This window comes from Aythya ferina (genome assembly GCF_964211825.1).
Source record: "Aythya ferina genome assembly, chromosome: 2".
Lineage (NCBI taxonomy): Eukaryota > Metazoa > Chordata > Aves > Anseriformes > Anatidae > Aythya > Aythya ferina.
Window position 1 is genome coordinate 31,339,826 of NC_140297.1, and position 13,485 is coordinate 31,353,310.

Here is a 13,485-nt window from a genome sequence, read left to right on the forward strand (position 1 = left end):
TCCAGAGAAGAGCCACTATGATGATCAAAGGACTGGAGCATCTCTCCTATGAGGAAAAGCTGAAAGAGCTGCACCTGCCTAGAGAAGAGAAGGCTCAAGGGGGATCTTATTAATGTAAATAAATACCTGAATGGTGGATGTAAAGAAGACAAAGCCAGGCTCTTTTCAGTGGTGCCCAGTACCAGGACAAGAGGCAATGGGAACAAACTGAAACATCAGGAAGAACATCAGGAGATTCCCCCTGAACATCCATCAGGAAGCACTTCTTTATTGTCAGTGTGACTGAGCACTGGCACAAGTTGCCCTGAGTAGTTGTGGAGTCTCCCCAGTTAAAGGTCTTCAAAAGCTGTGTCTAGATGGCCCTGTGCAACCTGCTCTGGGAGACACTGCTTCAGCAGGGGATAAAGCAGAATAACCTCCAGAGGTCCCTTACAACCTCCACCACTCTGTGATTCCATGATAAATTTGCATGAAACCGACACTGGCCTCATGTAATTTTCCTTAACAAAAACAGGCTCAAAATTGTGTAGTCACCATGACCAAAGTACCACCACAAGTATGCAAAGACACTAGTTTGTCAATGGCTTGACTGATGAACCACAGTAACTAACCGAGATTAAACTGCTGATCGATTAAGACAGTGTTGTAGCCAACAAAAACAGGAAAGAACGGACATGTACGTCAAATATGAATTGACAAAAATTACATATGAAAAATCCCGGCATATATTTTAATAACTGAACTAGGTTTCCTACATCAGAACATAACCATACATGTAAGTAGTATAAGCCAGAAACTCTAAGTTTGGTGTCAGGATTAAAGATTCAAAAGGTCAGAAAACTCAGAACCAACTGATTTCTACCAGTTTGACATACCTGCCTGCCCCTCCTCCCTCAGTACAGCACTGTGCAGTTAAGTATGTATGAACAGTAACCTAAAATATGCCACCTTCTCCCACTTCTGACTCCTAATATTCATCCCTTTAAACCGTAAGAAATGTTTCATTCTCGTTTTCTTTTAATTCATAAAGAACAGATGGGTTTCCAAATAGCTGTTGAGCTCATTCACTACATGATTAAAAAAAAACTTAATAAATGTCATTACTTAATCTTGAAGCTCACGTCCAAAAAAAGTTTTTTTAATAAAATAGGTGTGTCTCTTCTGAAGGGTTTCCTTCATACTCGGCAGTTGTATCTCAAAATCTTTTATTATTTTTGTACAATAAATGAGGATTGCCATGCTATTTTTAAGTTGGAGATGCTGTTTCAGGTGTCATGCTTTGAAAAAGTTTGAAGTATTCAAGACATGGACATTATGAAAAGAGTCCAGGGACTTTTTTCATGTATGCTGGGAGTATTTTGAAAAGCATTTTACCTATACCAAAGGAGTTGTTTGTTTGTTTGTTTTACTTACTTTTCTTCAACTATATTGTCTTAAAACTAGACTATTCTGATCATATATATGTTGAAGTCTGAAACTGATAGGTAAGCTACAAAGAATTTATGACTAATTATGTGGTCATGCTAGTAGCTCTGATATAAAAAAAAAAAAAAAATAGGGGAAAAAAATATAATTTTATTCAGTACTATAGAGATGCTCTCAAACACCTGACTACCCATTTTGATTTCAACAGACAGGGATATCTGTTCAGGCATGTTTTGTGATTATTTGTATGAGGGAACTTTGCACACAGACTCAGTACATATTTAAGAGTCTTCTATTTGGAAATAGCCAATTGTTTTATAATCAAATACTTATTCAACTGCTTAGAATGCATTGATTTTAATCATATTGATTATATCTATCAATCTCTCAGCAGGAAAGTGCTTGAATAAACAGACCTGGACATATTTCAGAAAACTTCTACACATCTGATTTGATGTTCAGTCTAGGAGAAAAACTTCAAGCAAGTCTTTATGTGTAGAGAATACTACGTATTTATTTCAAAAGCACAGATTACAAACAAACAAAGTATATTTAAATAAAGTACCATTTCAGATAATAAACTGCAGCTTCTAACAACTTAATTATACATCTGACATGGCAGAAATTTACATGTTTAAAAATAGTGTCTGCCTTATGTGTATGCCTTGCATTACTTTAAGGGTCTTGACAATTAAACAATGTGGTTGTCCCTTTTTTCTGTCCATGCAGAGGATATCAGAATCCAATGCTAGTTTCTGACACCAGGAAGTATAACTATATTGAGCAGAAACACAGAATGGTTGATGTTGGAAGGGACTTCTGGGGATCACCTGGTCCAACTCCCTCGTTGAAGTAGGACTCCCTACAGCAGGTTGCCCAGGACCATGTCTGGACAGTTTCTGAGCTTCTCCAAGGATGGGGAAGAGAAACTTACTAAACTGCTCTCCACCACTAACAAAACCAGACAGGAAAGGAAAAATGTGTAAAATATTCCATATACAGTAAAAACTGAGGATATAATAAGACAACAAAAAGATCATTGCTTTTAAAAGAATGAGAAAAAAAAGCAGAGAGCATAACTGCTCCAATATTGCCTTCCCCACATAAGTATACCAGACCAGATCTGCCTTACTACTTATCCATCCATGCCCTCCTCCATTTTCAGTGCAAAAAAAAAAAAACCAGCATTTTTTGGTTTGCCTTTCACCGTATTTTGCTAACGCAATTCAATAATCATATGTAAGGCATTTTATTTTACTGTCTAACTGGGTGGAAGAATGGCATGCTTATGCACGCACATTTTCTGCTCCAGCTTCCCAATACATCACAAGTGACAAGCACAGAACTGATTGTGAGTAAACTCAGAGATGAGGAGAGATTGAACACAATACGTGGTGTTTGCTGTCCAGTGATTTTACCTGATTGTGTATGTGAATGATAGCCACGGAGACTGATCAACATTGTACACCTGTATTGGCATTATGCTTTGTTCAGGTCCTTGTTAAACCTGAGAATACAGCAATGATGTTCAACAGTTTCCAGAATCCAACTTTTAAGGAAGCAGTTTTGATTCACTCTCTTCAGTCAAAGAATCAAACTATACCTTCAAACCTAGTTTGTTAAATACAGTCTTTGACTGTAATGTGCCTTTCTTTCCTTTTTTTTTTTTTTTAACCCTCAACAGCAGAACTGACAAGTTCCCCCCTGCCTTCCTGATTTTTTTCCTTGTAAGCACTTTTTTTAGTTATGTTGTTTAAAATGCAATGTTGGCAATGAGATATTGCTGGAGGCTTTGGACTGATGCCTTCTGAAGCTTCCACTTTTCCCAACTTTTACTAGCAATAAAGAATTTGTTTCTAGAAACATGTAATTTTAATTACAAAATTACCCCAAAAACATAAATGGAATTTAATTGGTTACAAAGTAATATTTTCACATAATCAAGGGATTGTTTAAGGGATTTAAGGCATAATTTATTAGTTCTGGATAGGTTGCACATTTTAATTCCTACAGGCAAATAACAAACTGATTAGTAAGTGCAATAAAGCAATTTATTTGTCTGACAATTGGCAGCTAGAAGTGCAATAATTTACTTGATCAATTGCCATTTTAAAGAACATTAAAGCTTCTCATAATTATGTTATCTATATGGTATGCAGATGAACAACAATACAGCATTATCCCTATTACATTAGTGATTTAATATGATGTTTCTGCCAGGTTTTGTACCTTTCTATATAATGCAAAAGGAAGTAATTACTTTTTGTACTGAAAGACTGAAGAACTGACCCTCTTCTAGACATGCAAAGAATTTGACTACAGGAAGAACTAAAGATGATTGCTTCTCTTCATCCAAATCTTTCTGATATTCAAAACCCTGCATGGCAGTTTTGATTAAGAGTCTTCTGGTCATTTAGTTCTTCAAAATTCTGTCACTGTCAAGTGAAGATAACCACACCACCCTCTGGAGGGAAGATCTGCCAGTTTGTTACATATGATGAAGTTCTCCTCATGTTATCAATTCAATTACTTTGTTGGGTAGCATCAGCAGCTAACAGATTTTGTAGTCCAGTTCTCTGATGGCCTAGCTTCACTGAATTCAGTGGCCCTAAACCAACACAGGAAGCCATAGTAGGGCCAATAAATACCACACACATTTCAAACAGACATTATACAGTGGAAAAGACTATAACAAATGTGTAAGATCATCTTTATAAGATCAAATGATACTTCGGCAATCTAGGTTAAAAAATATTTACCAGTCCGAAGTTCAGATGAACTAGAGTACATTGCCTTGAGAAAGTCAAGTGGGGATTGCCTTGGTTCCCTATTGCTTTACTGGAAGCATCTTATACCCGATTAAAAAGAAAGATAGGGAAAAAGTATTACATTAAAATCACAGGAGGTTCAAGAAAAAGTGAACAAGTACATTTTCATGGCTCCCACTGAAAACAAAAAACACAAAGCTGAGAGAGATACAATATACCACACATACATAAAGACACAAACACATACACGTTCAGAAAATAGTTACTCATTTCAAATCAACATGAGTAAAATTAACCCCGTTCTTCTACTTCTCTCAAATAATCTCATTTAAAAGAGATTTACAAGGGGGATCCATTCTGTCTTTGACAGAATTAATTCTGGAAAGATATTTTGTGCTAAATGAGAAAGGTCAAAAACCTCATTAAGATTCTAACAGACTTAAAGTTTTAATGACTGGAAACTTATGTTCTATGCCACTGAAAACTATGAAGTGGAATTTCAATTTTTGTCATTTATAATGAAGCCAACTTACCAGAGTAGAGACCAACTAGTAATGAGCTCAGTATATTCAGATTTCTAACGAAGTTCTGAGAGAGCTTACATAATTTAATTTTCATAATAAATATTTTAATAAGAGGTACATTCCCCTTCTACACTATGAGCTTTCAAAAAACTTCACTGTCAATGTTGTGAATTATGTCAACTAGTTTATCTTTTACCTCATTTGCTCAAAGAGACAAGCAGTGGTAGATTTTCCTACCTTTCTAATATCCAAACAATCTGCTGTCATTAATGACTTTTACCTCAAATCATCTCCATGAAGTAGGAAAGCATTCAGCTACGTTATTAATAGGGAACTGAAGTACAAGGTAAAAATACCCACAGGATTGTTTGTACAATTTGGTAAGTCATTAGTTCTTTTATCTATCTATTCTCATCTTCGAGTTCTGCACTAGCTCCTCTTGTTTGGTAGTGCCTTTAACACCTTCAGCATTCTACTTGCGTAACTACTTCTACAAACTCCTCTTCACATAGCACTTACTTTCCTGGACATCTTTTTGGTTCCTGTGAATATTCCTAAGAAAGTACACAGCCCTCAACTGCAATGAAGACCAAGAGGATCTCTAATCTACAGTTGGAGGTTTCTGACTTCCCATTTTTACTAGCAGTCTGCAACACCTACAGATTTTACAAAAATCTAGCATTAATCATAGAATCATTAAGGTTGTAAAGACCTCCAAGATCATCTGGTCCAACCATCCCCCTACTACTAATGTCATCCATTAAACCATGTTTAGTTGTTAACAGAGTTGTCTTCCCACATATTTATTCAGGATTTTCACATAAATGAAAACACAATGTTTGTGAGTCAACTAATAAAATATTCTCTTCTTTGGTTATTATTAGTAATTGTTCACTGAACTACTCTAGCATTAGGTGAGAATTCTGCATGGAAAAGAAGGTAAACTAGAATTATGTAATCCACCTTTCAGCTAACAAATTGCTGATTAATTCAGTATCTTACTGACAGTCTCTATGGCAATTATTATTTTTCTGTAACAAGTAATGCCTGTGGCATTTAGAAGACATCTCCCCTTTCACTTCTCTGCATAACAAGGATTCTGGATCTGTTATTAAAAAAAAAAAAAAAAAAAAATCAACATAATACATTAATGCAATTCCTAGAAAAATCCTTGTTATCATGATTTTATGCTGCACAGTTCATAAGAGCCTTGCAGAATAGCACAGACATAGATAGAACATACCCCATGGTCTTTAGCAGCCGTAACCACTTTTAAAAGAATATCTTCTTCAACAAATGGCCTCACAGCATCGTGGATAATCACTACTTCTGGTTTCTGCAGCAGACGGTTGGAAGATTGATTCTCTGCAAACACTTTCAGTCCATTGAAAATCGATCGGTGACGTGTTATTCCACCTTTCACTACTGTAACTCTTTTGTGGCCGTATTTTTCAATTATAGACTTCATTGTTTCAATATTTTCAGGGGAGACCACCACAATAATGTCAGATATCCAGCTTACCCTAGAAGAAAACAGTACAAAAATGACTAAATAAAGCTACAAACAACTCCATGATACAAATAAATTTATTTCAAAAACTGAAGCTAGCTAAATAAAGCTTCTCTCAATATTCTCAAGTACATATTTTGTGTATAAGCCCACTACCCCTAAAGAGGGAGCTACATGACAGGATCTCTACTGATACATGGATGTCAACCAAAGTAACTGGAATTCTGGGAAGGCACTTGCAGAAATAAAAGCTTCCAATAACCCTTTGAAATAGTTCTTACTCAAACCTCATTCACAGCTTCAAGTGTAACTTCTAAATCTAGACCTACAGTCTATTATTTTAGTCTCTTCTAAAACAGAGTCTCCACAATCAATTGGTAAATCCTAGCACGTGGAATATTCTCAGTTCTACTGCAGAGCACACAAAGTACAATTAAATAAGAGGAAGGCCACAAGAGGATGACGGAAAGTAACCTGAAATAAAGATTGCTATCAAGTCAGGTATGACCAGGAACTGACAGATGCGAAGTGTCAAAATTGTGACACTTGAGTATTAACAGAAAACATAGTGCTAGTTTGGGAAAAACATACATTTTGTGCAGGCTTCTACTCTAGGAAGCTAGCAAAATGTGAAAACAGTTAAGTTAGATACTACTACCATAATATGAAAAGCATGTTTTAAAGAACTTCAAGCCTTTAATGACAGTATCAGCCTAGCTCTAAAAAGGAGCAAGGGGAGAAGAACCCACAAGATTAAGAACAGCCATAACTGAATTGAGGATGAAAATTTACTTGCATCAAAGTACCCAAGAAAACATACTAGAGTCACATGCATCAACTATACATCAAAATAATGCAAGTATCACCATTCAAATGCAGCTGAGTGTTTCATATCCTAAGTGCTCTGTCTGGTGCATCAAAAATGGAGTTATAATTATTCCTTTTCTGTGTCTCCACAGACAAAAGGATGTTTGTTTGTTTTAGTGTAATTGACAAGAAACTCATCAGGTTAAGAATGATTTCAAAACCAGTTTACTATTTACTATACTCATGTGGAGCCTACACATACAGCTATGAAAGAAGAGAAACACCTATGGCATATTCTTACAACTAAAACTAGCAAAGCTATTGAAAATAATTTTGCAGAGACAAGATGGACTGAAGTACTAAATACTTGCAGTTAAAAAGCAACAGTGAAAAACTTACGGTTCTTCAGAAATATAAATGCTCAAGCTATTGTCCTCTTCAATAACACACGAGAAGGCACTGCCTAGGAACTATCCTTACTCAAAAAGCAAAGTCATCTGTGATGCAAACCATTTCCCTAGAACAATGTGAAACAACAGAGCATCTTCTACCTTCTTTGTTTTGTTTGTTTAGTGACTAATATAACTCCATGGAAAAATATTTTAATGAATTTTAAATAACTACCAAAAATAAAATAAATTGAAATGTTATTAGCATTAAAAAAGACTTTATGTTCATTTTATTATTAACAAAGGCTGAAAATACAGCCAAACCAACATATTCTCAGCATTTCTTAAGTACTGAAGTTGTGCAAATGTAAAATATGAAGTCATATGGTTTCAAGTTTCATTTCAACTTGTCACTCACCACAGGTTCATCAAAAGGTTTGCAAATCTCTTGAATGAGTCCTGGCACAATCCTACACTTAGCCACAAAACTTAACACTTCTGCATGACTTCAACTCAGAACTGGGGCAAACTAACTGGATTCATCTCAGTTCTTCTTTTGAATATTGAGAATCAGGCATTAAAAAAAAGCAAAAACTCAAGAAGAGCTGTGTCACACTAACCAAACCAAGAGCTCTGCACTGCTCTTTGCAGAAGGGCTGTAGAGCTGCACAGTTCTCAGAGCAGGCAGTCCACACATTCACTAGTGACTGTCTAAGAAGAGCACTGACATTTCCCATTCCGGAGCCAAATAAAACAGATCATGATGCAACAGTGTAGTACACACAGCATCTTCTGAGAACCAGGGAAGTATTGGCCAGCCTACGATAAATCTGTGCACAGAGGGGCTGGAATGGCTCAAGGCCTCCAGTGGTACAATACACTGAGATGTGACAGGATGCGGTCACAGCTCCACCCTGTGTCTGGATAAACACATTCATAAACCTAAGTATGGCCTTAAACTCATTCCGGACCGACTTTTTATATTTAGAGCTGGGATTCAGAGATGCAACCTATTCCTATAAGGTACTCTCTCAACTGACGAGGCAGAGCAGTTTATGCTTTGAAGCATAAAGTATCCCATCAAAATCTATTTACAAAATCCATGTAGCATACTAATTCAATAAAATATTCTACAACTTCCACATGAATGAGAACTGTGTATTAACACAGGAGTTTACATTTTTAATAATATGCTTATGGAAATGTTGCAAATGTTTAATGAAGTAGAAAGACAACATTACAGAGTCAATCTGACAGCAAAGATCTTTCTTCCCCTTAATTTATCACGTTATTTTCTTTAGAAAGATTTCATACTAAGATAACAAACTCAGGACCTGCTTAAAAACAAACAAACAAACAAAAAAGTTTAAAAAGTTAGTAAATACCTTTTCTGTTTTATAACTGTAATATAAGAGCAAGGAAAAATCTGTGGCTTAATAATGGAAGCTTTGGAAAGAATCAGCATAAGGCACAGAAGAGAACAGAGTAAGGTACCCTGATGTGCTTTAACAAGTAATAAATATGGAACTCTAGTGCCTCCCTAAATCATAGGCTGCAATTCTAAAGTGGAGAATTATGTCTGATCAAATGAAACAAAAGCAACAACTCCAGTCACAATCACTTTACAACTGCCATGAGAGGACCTTGACATTACAAGATAAAATAAAAATAACAGTGGAGCAAAAAAAGGATTTATGTTTGTTTCCTGAGACTGTCCTTCTGGTCATCACTTACTGAAGTCTAAAAGACCAGCCAGACCAGCTGCCTAGTGGAAAACACTATTGTTGCATTAAACTTCAAAGAAAAGAACATGCATGTATATTAGCTGACCTAGAACTCAAAGTAAAGGAGCTCATTAACTCAGCAACAGCTTAAGCCATTGCAAAGCTTCACAATACAATCTACAAAAGAAATAACCAATGAGTTACTCTGCAAACAGGAGGCTCAGGTACAAATGTGACTTTCAGGTTTAACCCCCTATTAGTTTACTCACATGTAAATCAAAACTGAGCCTTAAATCCTCAAGACTAGTTTCTGCTGCTGTTAGCCAGATACTTACACATAACCCACTTAAATTGGCATTTCTGTTAGCAAAGCAGAACAGAGCCAGGCAGTCACTGCTGAGATGAGTTAGCATAAGATATGATCTTTCACCATCACAGAAACTCCTCAGAAGCACCAGACAAATCATTACTTTTCCTGATTTTACTATTCAAGCACCAAATGAGAAAAAGAACTTTCAAAAAAAAAAAAAAAAAGATACAGAATGCAAACATTATTTCTTTTGCTCCCTCCCTTTTTTCCTGCCCTATAACAGTTTCATAATAACTTTGCTGATATATGAAAAATATGTGAATATACGTATGTGTTTTTACAGTACAACTATGGAAGCAGAAGCTTTAAAACTGAGAAGTCTCACAGGTACATGAAGGAAGTTCTGAGCATCCCATGTATAGATGATATCCATTCTTCCTGAAAGACTAAACTAGCATTCCTTATTAGTCACAAAAAAATAATGAAGATACCTTCATAAAGTGAAGACAACTGGATTATTTGCTATCATTATTTTTAGCTCATAAGCAATTAAAAGGGTCGGACAAACAGAATTCAAATAAGTCGGACAAACAGAATTATCATGCTAGATACACTTACAAAAATGTAATTGTGTGACCTGGAGAGAATGCATCAGCCAAAGAGGAAAAAATACTTGGCAAATAAACTATAGAAGACAGTTCTGAGGAGGCGATTATTTGGAAGCTTCCCCCAGGTAATGTTTTTTTTGACACCAGGCCACCTGTTTTATGAGACTACATTACAATAAACAAAGCTGTCTGAAACCCTCATGGAAAAGTTCTATTTTGCCAGTAAACATGTTAACTCTGCTTTCCTCTTTTATAACATCTCAATGTACTTTCAGTGACTGCTGAAATATGAGCACCACAAGAATAAGAGCAGCTTACTTACTGTTGTCCCACAATTTTAAATCAACCTTTACCTTAGTCATTTCTCCTCTCTATAGCTTTAGCAAAATTCTTCAATGCTGCACACATATAGCCGATTCCTCCCTGCCTCAGGAAAGAAATCAGAAATGTTCTTCCCTAAATAAACATACACAAGGGAATTAAAATAAAGTAAGAATCCCACTAGTCTATGCAAAAGCAAAAAAAGAGGAATGCCATTGTAGATCTGTTGGAATTGATACAAAGGCCTCACATAGTTCAACAAAAGCAGAAACAAAACCAATGGAAAAGACACATATCTAAGTACGCTAACACACTTTATTTTTATCCCCAGGGTAGGACCTGACCTTCCTATCAGTGCCACTGTAGTGGTAGTAAAAAACAATCCTTCTTCCTTACGTTATTTTTTCTCACCTTCTCTTCCTAAGGGCATTGTCTTTGATTATTATTGGCAGGCCAACCTTTTACATTCTGTCATCCTATGCAACAGGATGCAATGCTTATTCATTCATGTCTGCTCTTGTCTTGTCTACCACTTTTTTCTACATAAGTATTTAAGATTCTCTCTCCTTTCAGCAGAACAGCGTAAAAACATTTTCCTGTTTTTAAGACACATGAAAATCAGCTACAAATTCTTGATTTGCTCAAGTATTTGTCCGTACATTGCTACATTTTTTTTCAGATTAAAAAATAAATAAATAAATAAGGCTGCAATAGCTGAGGTAACCAGAAGCTCAATAGGAGTTGTTACAGGTTAACAAGTCAATGATTTATTAAATTACAGCAGGTAGACAACAGACATAAGATAGCAGGTATCAAGCTAAGCGCAGAAAATGTGACTTCTGGGTAATAGACAAGTGACAAAGTGCAGCTCCTATGCTCATGTTCCCAGAGTAAGAAAAAGGTACCTCCTTTGCAGTTTCAGAGTCTGAAGATTTAAGTTGAAAATGACTCACTTCAGGCTTTAGATTATATCTGTCAACAGCTCCCCATACACATACATACCAGTCAACACTAAGTCAGGACAGAGATGGCAGAAAGCTCTGCCTGTGAGAGGACTAGCACTGGTTATCGCGCTCCAGTCATTAACTGGACTGGTTATGACACTCTTCAAGCCAGGAGAAAGCACTAGGTTTTTACTCTCACTGTCAAGTTTGGATCACGCGACTGGTTGGCCCGTGCAATTTGAATTCAATCTTTTATTTTTTTTGCAGCTTTAGGACATAAATATAAAAGTGTTGCTCAGAGAACTGCTGTTTTCCCAGAGCTTAGTGGCAGCACAAAAAATGAGGACTTTTAATGAATGTTTTATTTTCCTATGAATATCATTTCCTTCCCAAACCTCACTGCTCTCTTTTCCAGGTCTCCAAGACGCTGAGCGAGGATATTACTCTTCTTCTCTGTAGATTTCTGTGACATTTTGGCAGAAGCTACAACTGTGACAAGCTCTGGATTGGAGGCTTTGCTTTCTGATGCACTCAGCTTTGTGACTGGCTGCTGTTGAAAAATCAAATAAAGAAAACGAGCAGTATTTCTTTCACAAAGTAACAAGTGACCTGAGGGAAGCCTCTCTGGGTGGGAACATGAAAAAAAAAAAAAAGAAAAGAAAAAAAAAAAAAAAGAGGCCCAATTTTTGATGTTCTGTAAGTTTCCATGAGTTAAGAACTTCAAGAGACATTGGCAACGCCGTTTTTTTTTTTTTTCACCACCTTGCTTTCCTCCCCGTTTATCCTCCCTGAAACCCTAAAGTTTGAGGTTTTCTCCCTACAAGTCGCTGCAGCCCTGCCGGTGCAGCTGGCGCCCCGCTCCTACCTGAGGCGACGCCGGGTACACGGCTTACGTTAACACTTGGCAACACTGCATGAACTGCCCCTCACACGCTCAGAACAGCCTTTATGAGACTCAGAACAGCCCTATGAGACCCCCGGCTGCTCGGACCCCCCTCGCTGGAACCCCTCGCTCCCTGTCACCACAAAAAGGCTGCAACGGGGCCGGGGGGAGCGGGGCCGGGGGGAGCGCGGCCTCGTTACCTCTCCATCGCCCGCACCGCGTAGCTGACGAGCGGCCGCCCCTGCAGGCCGCAGAACTGCTTGGGGGTGGCGCCGCCCAGCCGCTCCCCGCTGCCGCCCGCCGGCAGCACGGCCGACACCGCCGCTGACACCGGCTCCATCGCCGCGGGGCCCGGACACGGCTCCGCTCCGCGGACAGGCGGCTCCGCTCCGCGGACAGGCGGCACCGCGCAGCTGCCCGCCCGCCTCACTTATTTGCCCGCTGCATCCGCAAACCAAAGAATCCACTGCGCGCGCCCGCCCGCCCCTGTTTCCCTTCCCCCCCCCCTCCCCGCAGAAACGCGCGGGCCGGGCAGCCCCCGGGGGCGGGGCGGGAGGGGCGCCCCGGCCGTGGGGCAGCGTGAGGCCACTGCGGGCCCTTTAAGCGCCCGGTGCATGCGCAGTCCGCGGCGGGGCCGCTCCCGCCTGCGGCAGGAGGGGGGGACGGCTGTAGAGGTTGACCCTTCGTTCCATCTCTCTCAGCGGGGCTCCCGTCAGTGCCCTCGGTGTTCTGTTAGTCCTGTTGGGAATAAACTGAGTAGAACCCACGTGGAGGCTTCTCTGAGAAGTCAGGCCCCAAAAGTACCGCGGAAGGAAGTTTGTGCCCGTGTTAGGGCGTGAAAAATGACCATGTGGGAGCACAGAGGCGCCACAGTTAGCAGTTACTCGATGGGAGTGAGGCGGTCCTCCTGCCAAAAGCACAACTCAAAGGCCCTCCTCACTGAAATACTGCACGGTGCAGTGCAGACACGTACACGTTGCATGCAGGGGGCTGAAGTCACACCAGCTGGTGCCACACAGTGGGATGGGAGAGGGGCTGAAGGCAAGGGAGATGGGCGTGTAAAGTAGGGAAAGGACAGGAGTCACACACATGGCTGGAGAACTGGGATGGTTGGAGAGCCCTTTCATCACTGACAGTGTTTAGCTGGACATTGAACTGCCTTCATGATAAGTTTTGGTCTTGTCTTCAGGACTGCTAATCATATGGGACTTTATGTTGGCTGTAGAACGTGTTCGCCTGTTTCTTTTCCTTCTCAGTGAGTCTTACATTTTC

General features: G+C 39.0%; 1 protein-coding gene across 8 annotated transcripts in view; it reads right to left on the minus strand.

Moving 5' to 3' along the window:
• Nucleotides 1-12,590, minus strand: part of CRPPA (CDP-L-ribitol pyrophosphorylase A) — a 125,847-nt gene extending 113,257 nt beyond the window's left edge. For 6 of the 8 annotated variants that reach the window (XR_014690101.1, XM_084510968.1, XM_084510972.1 and 3 more), the window contains exons 1-2: nucleotides 12,414-12,590; nucleotides 5,961-6,240 (exon numbers count right to left, since the gene is read on the minus strand). Coding sequence is in view for 7 of the 8 variants with exons in the window: in XM_084510968.1 (XP_084367094.1) it covers nucleotides 5,961-6,240; nucleotides 12,414-12,553 (420 nt within the window). In the remaining variant the exon portion in view is untranslated. Of the gene's footprint in view, nucleotides 1-5,960; nucleotides 6,241-10,418; nucleotides 10,522-11,725; nucleotides 11,861-12,413 lie in introns of those variants that run through there. The other 2 variants (XM_084510973.1, XM_084510974.1) reach the window with 2 other exon arrangements.
• Between the last annotated feature and the right edge of the window lie 895 nt (nucleotides 12,591-13,485).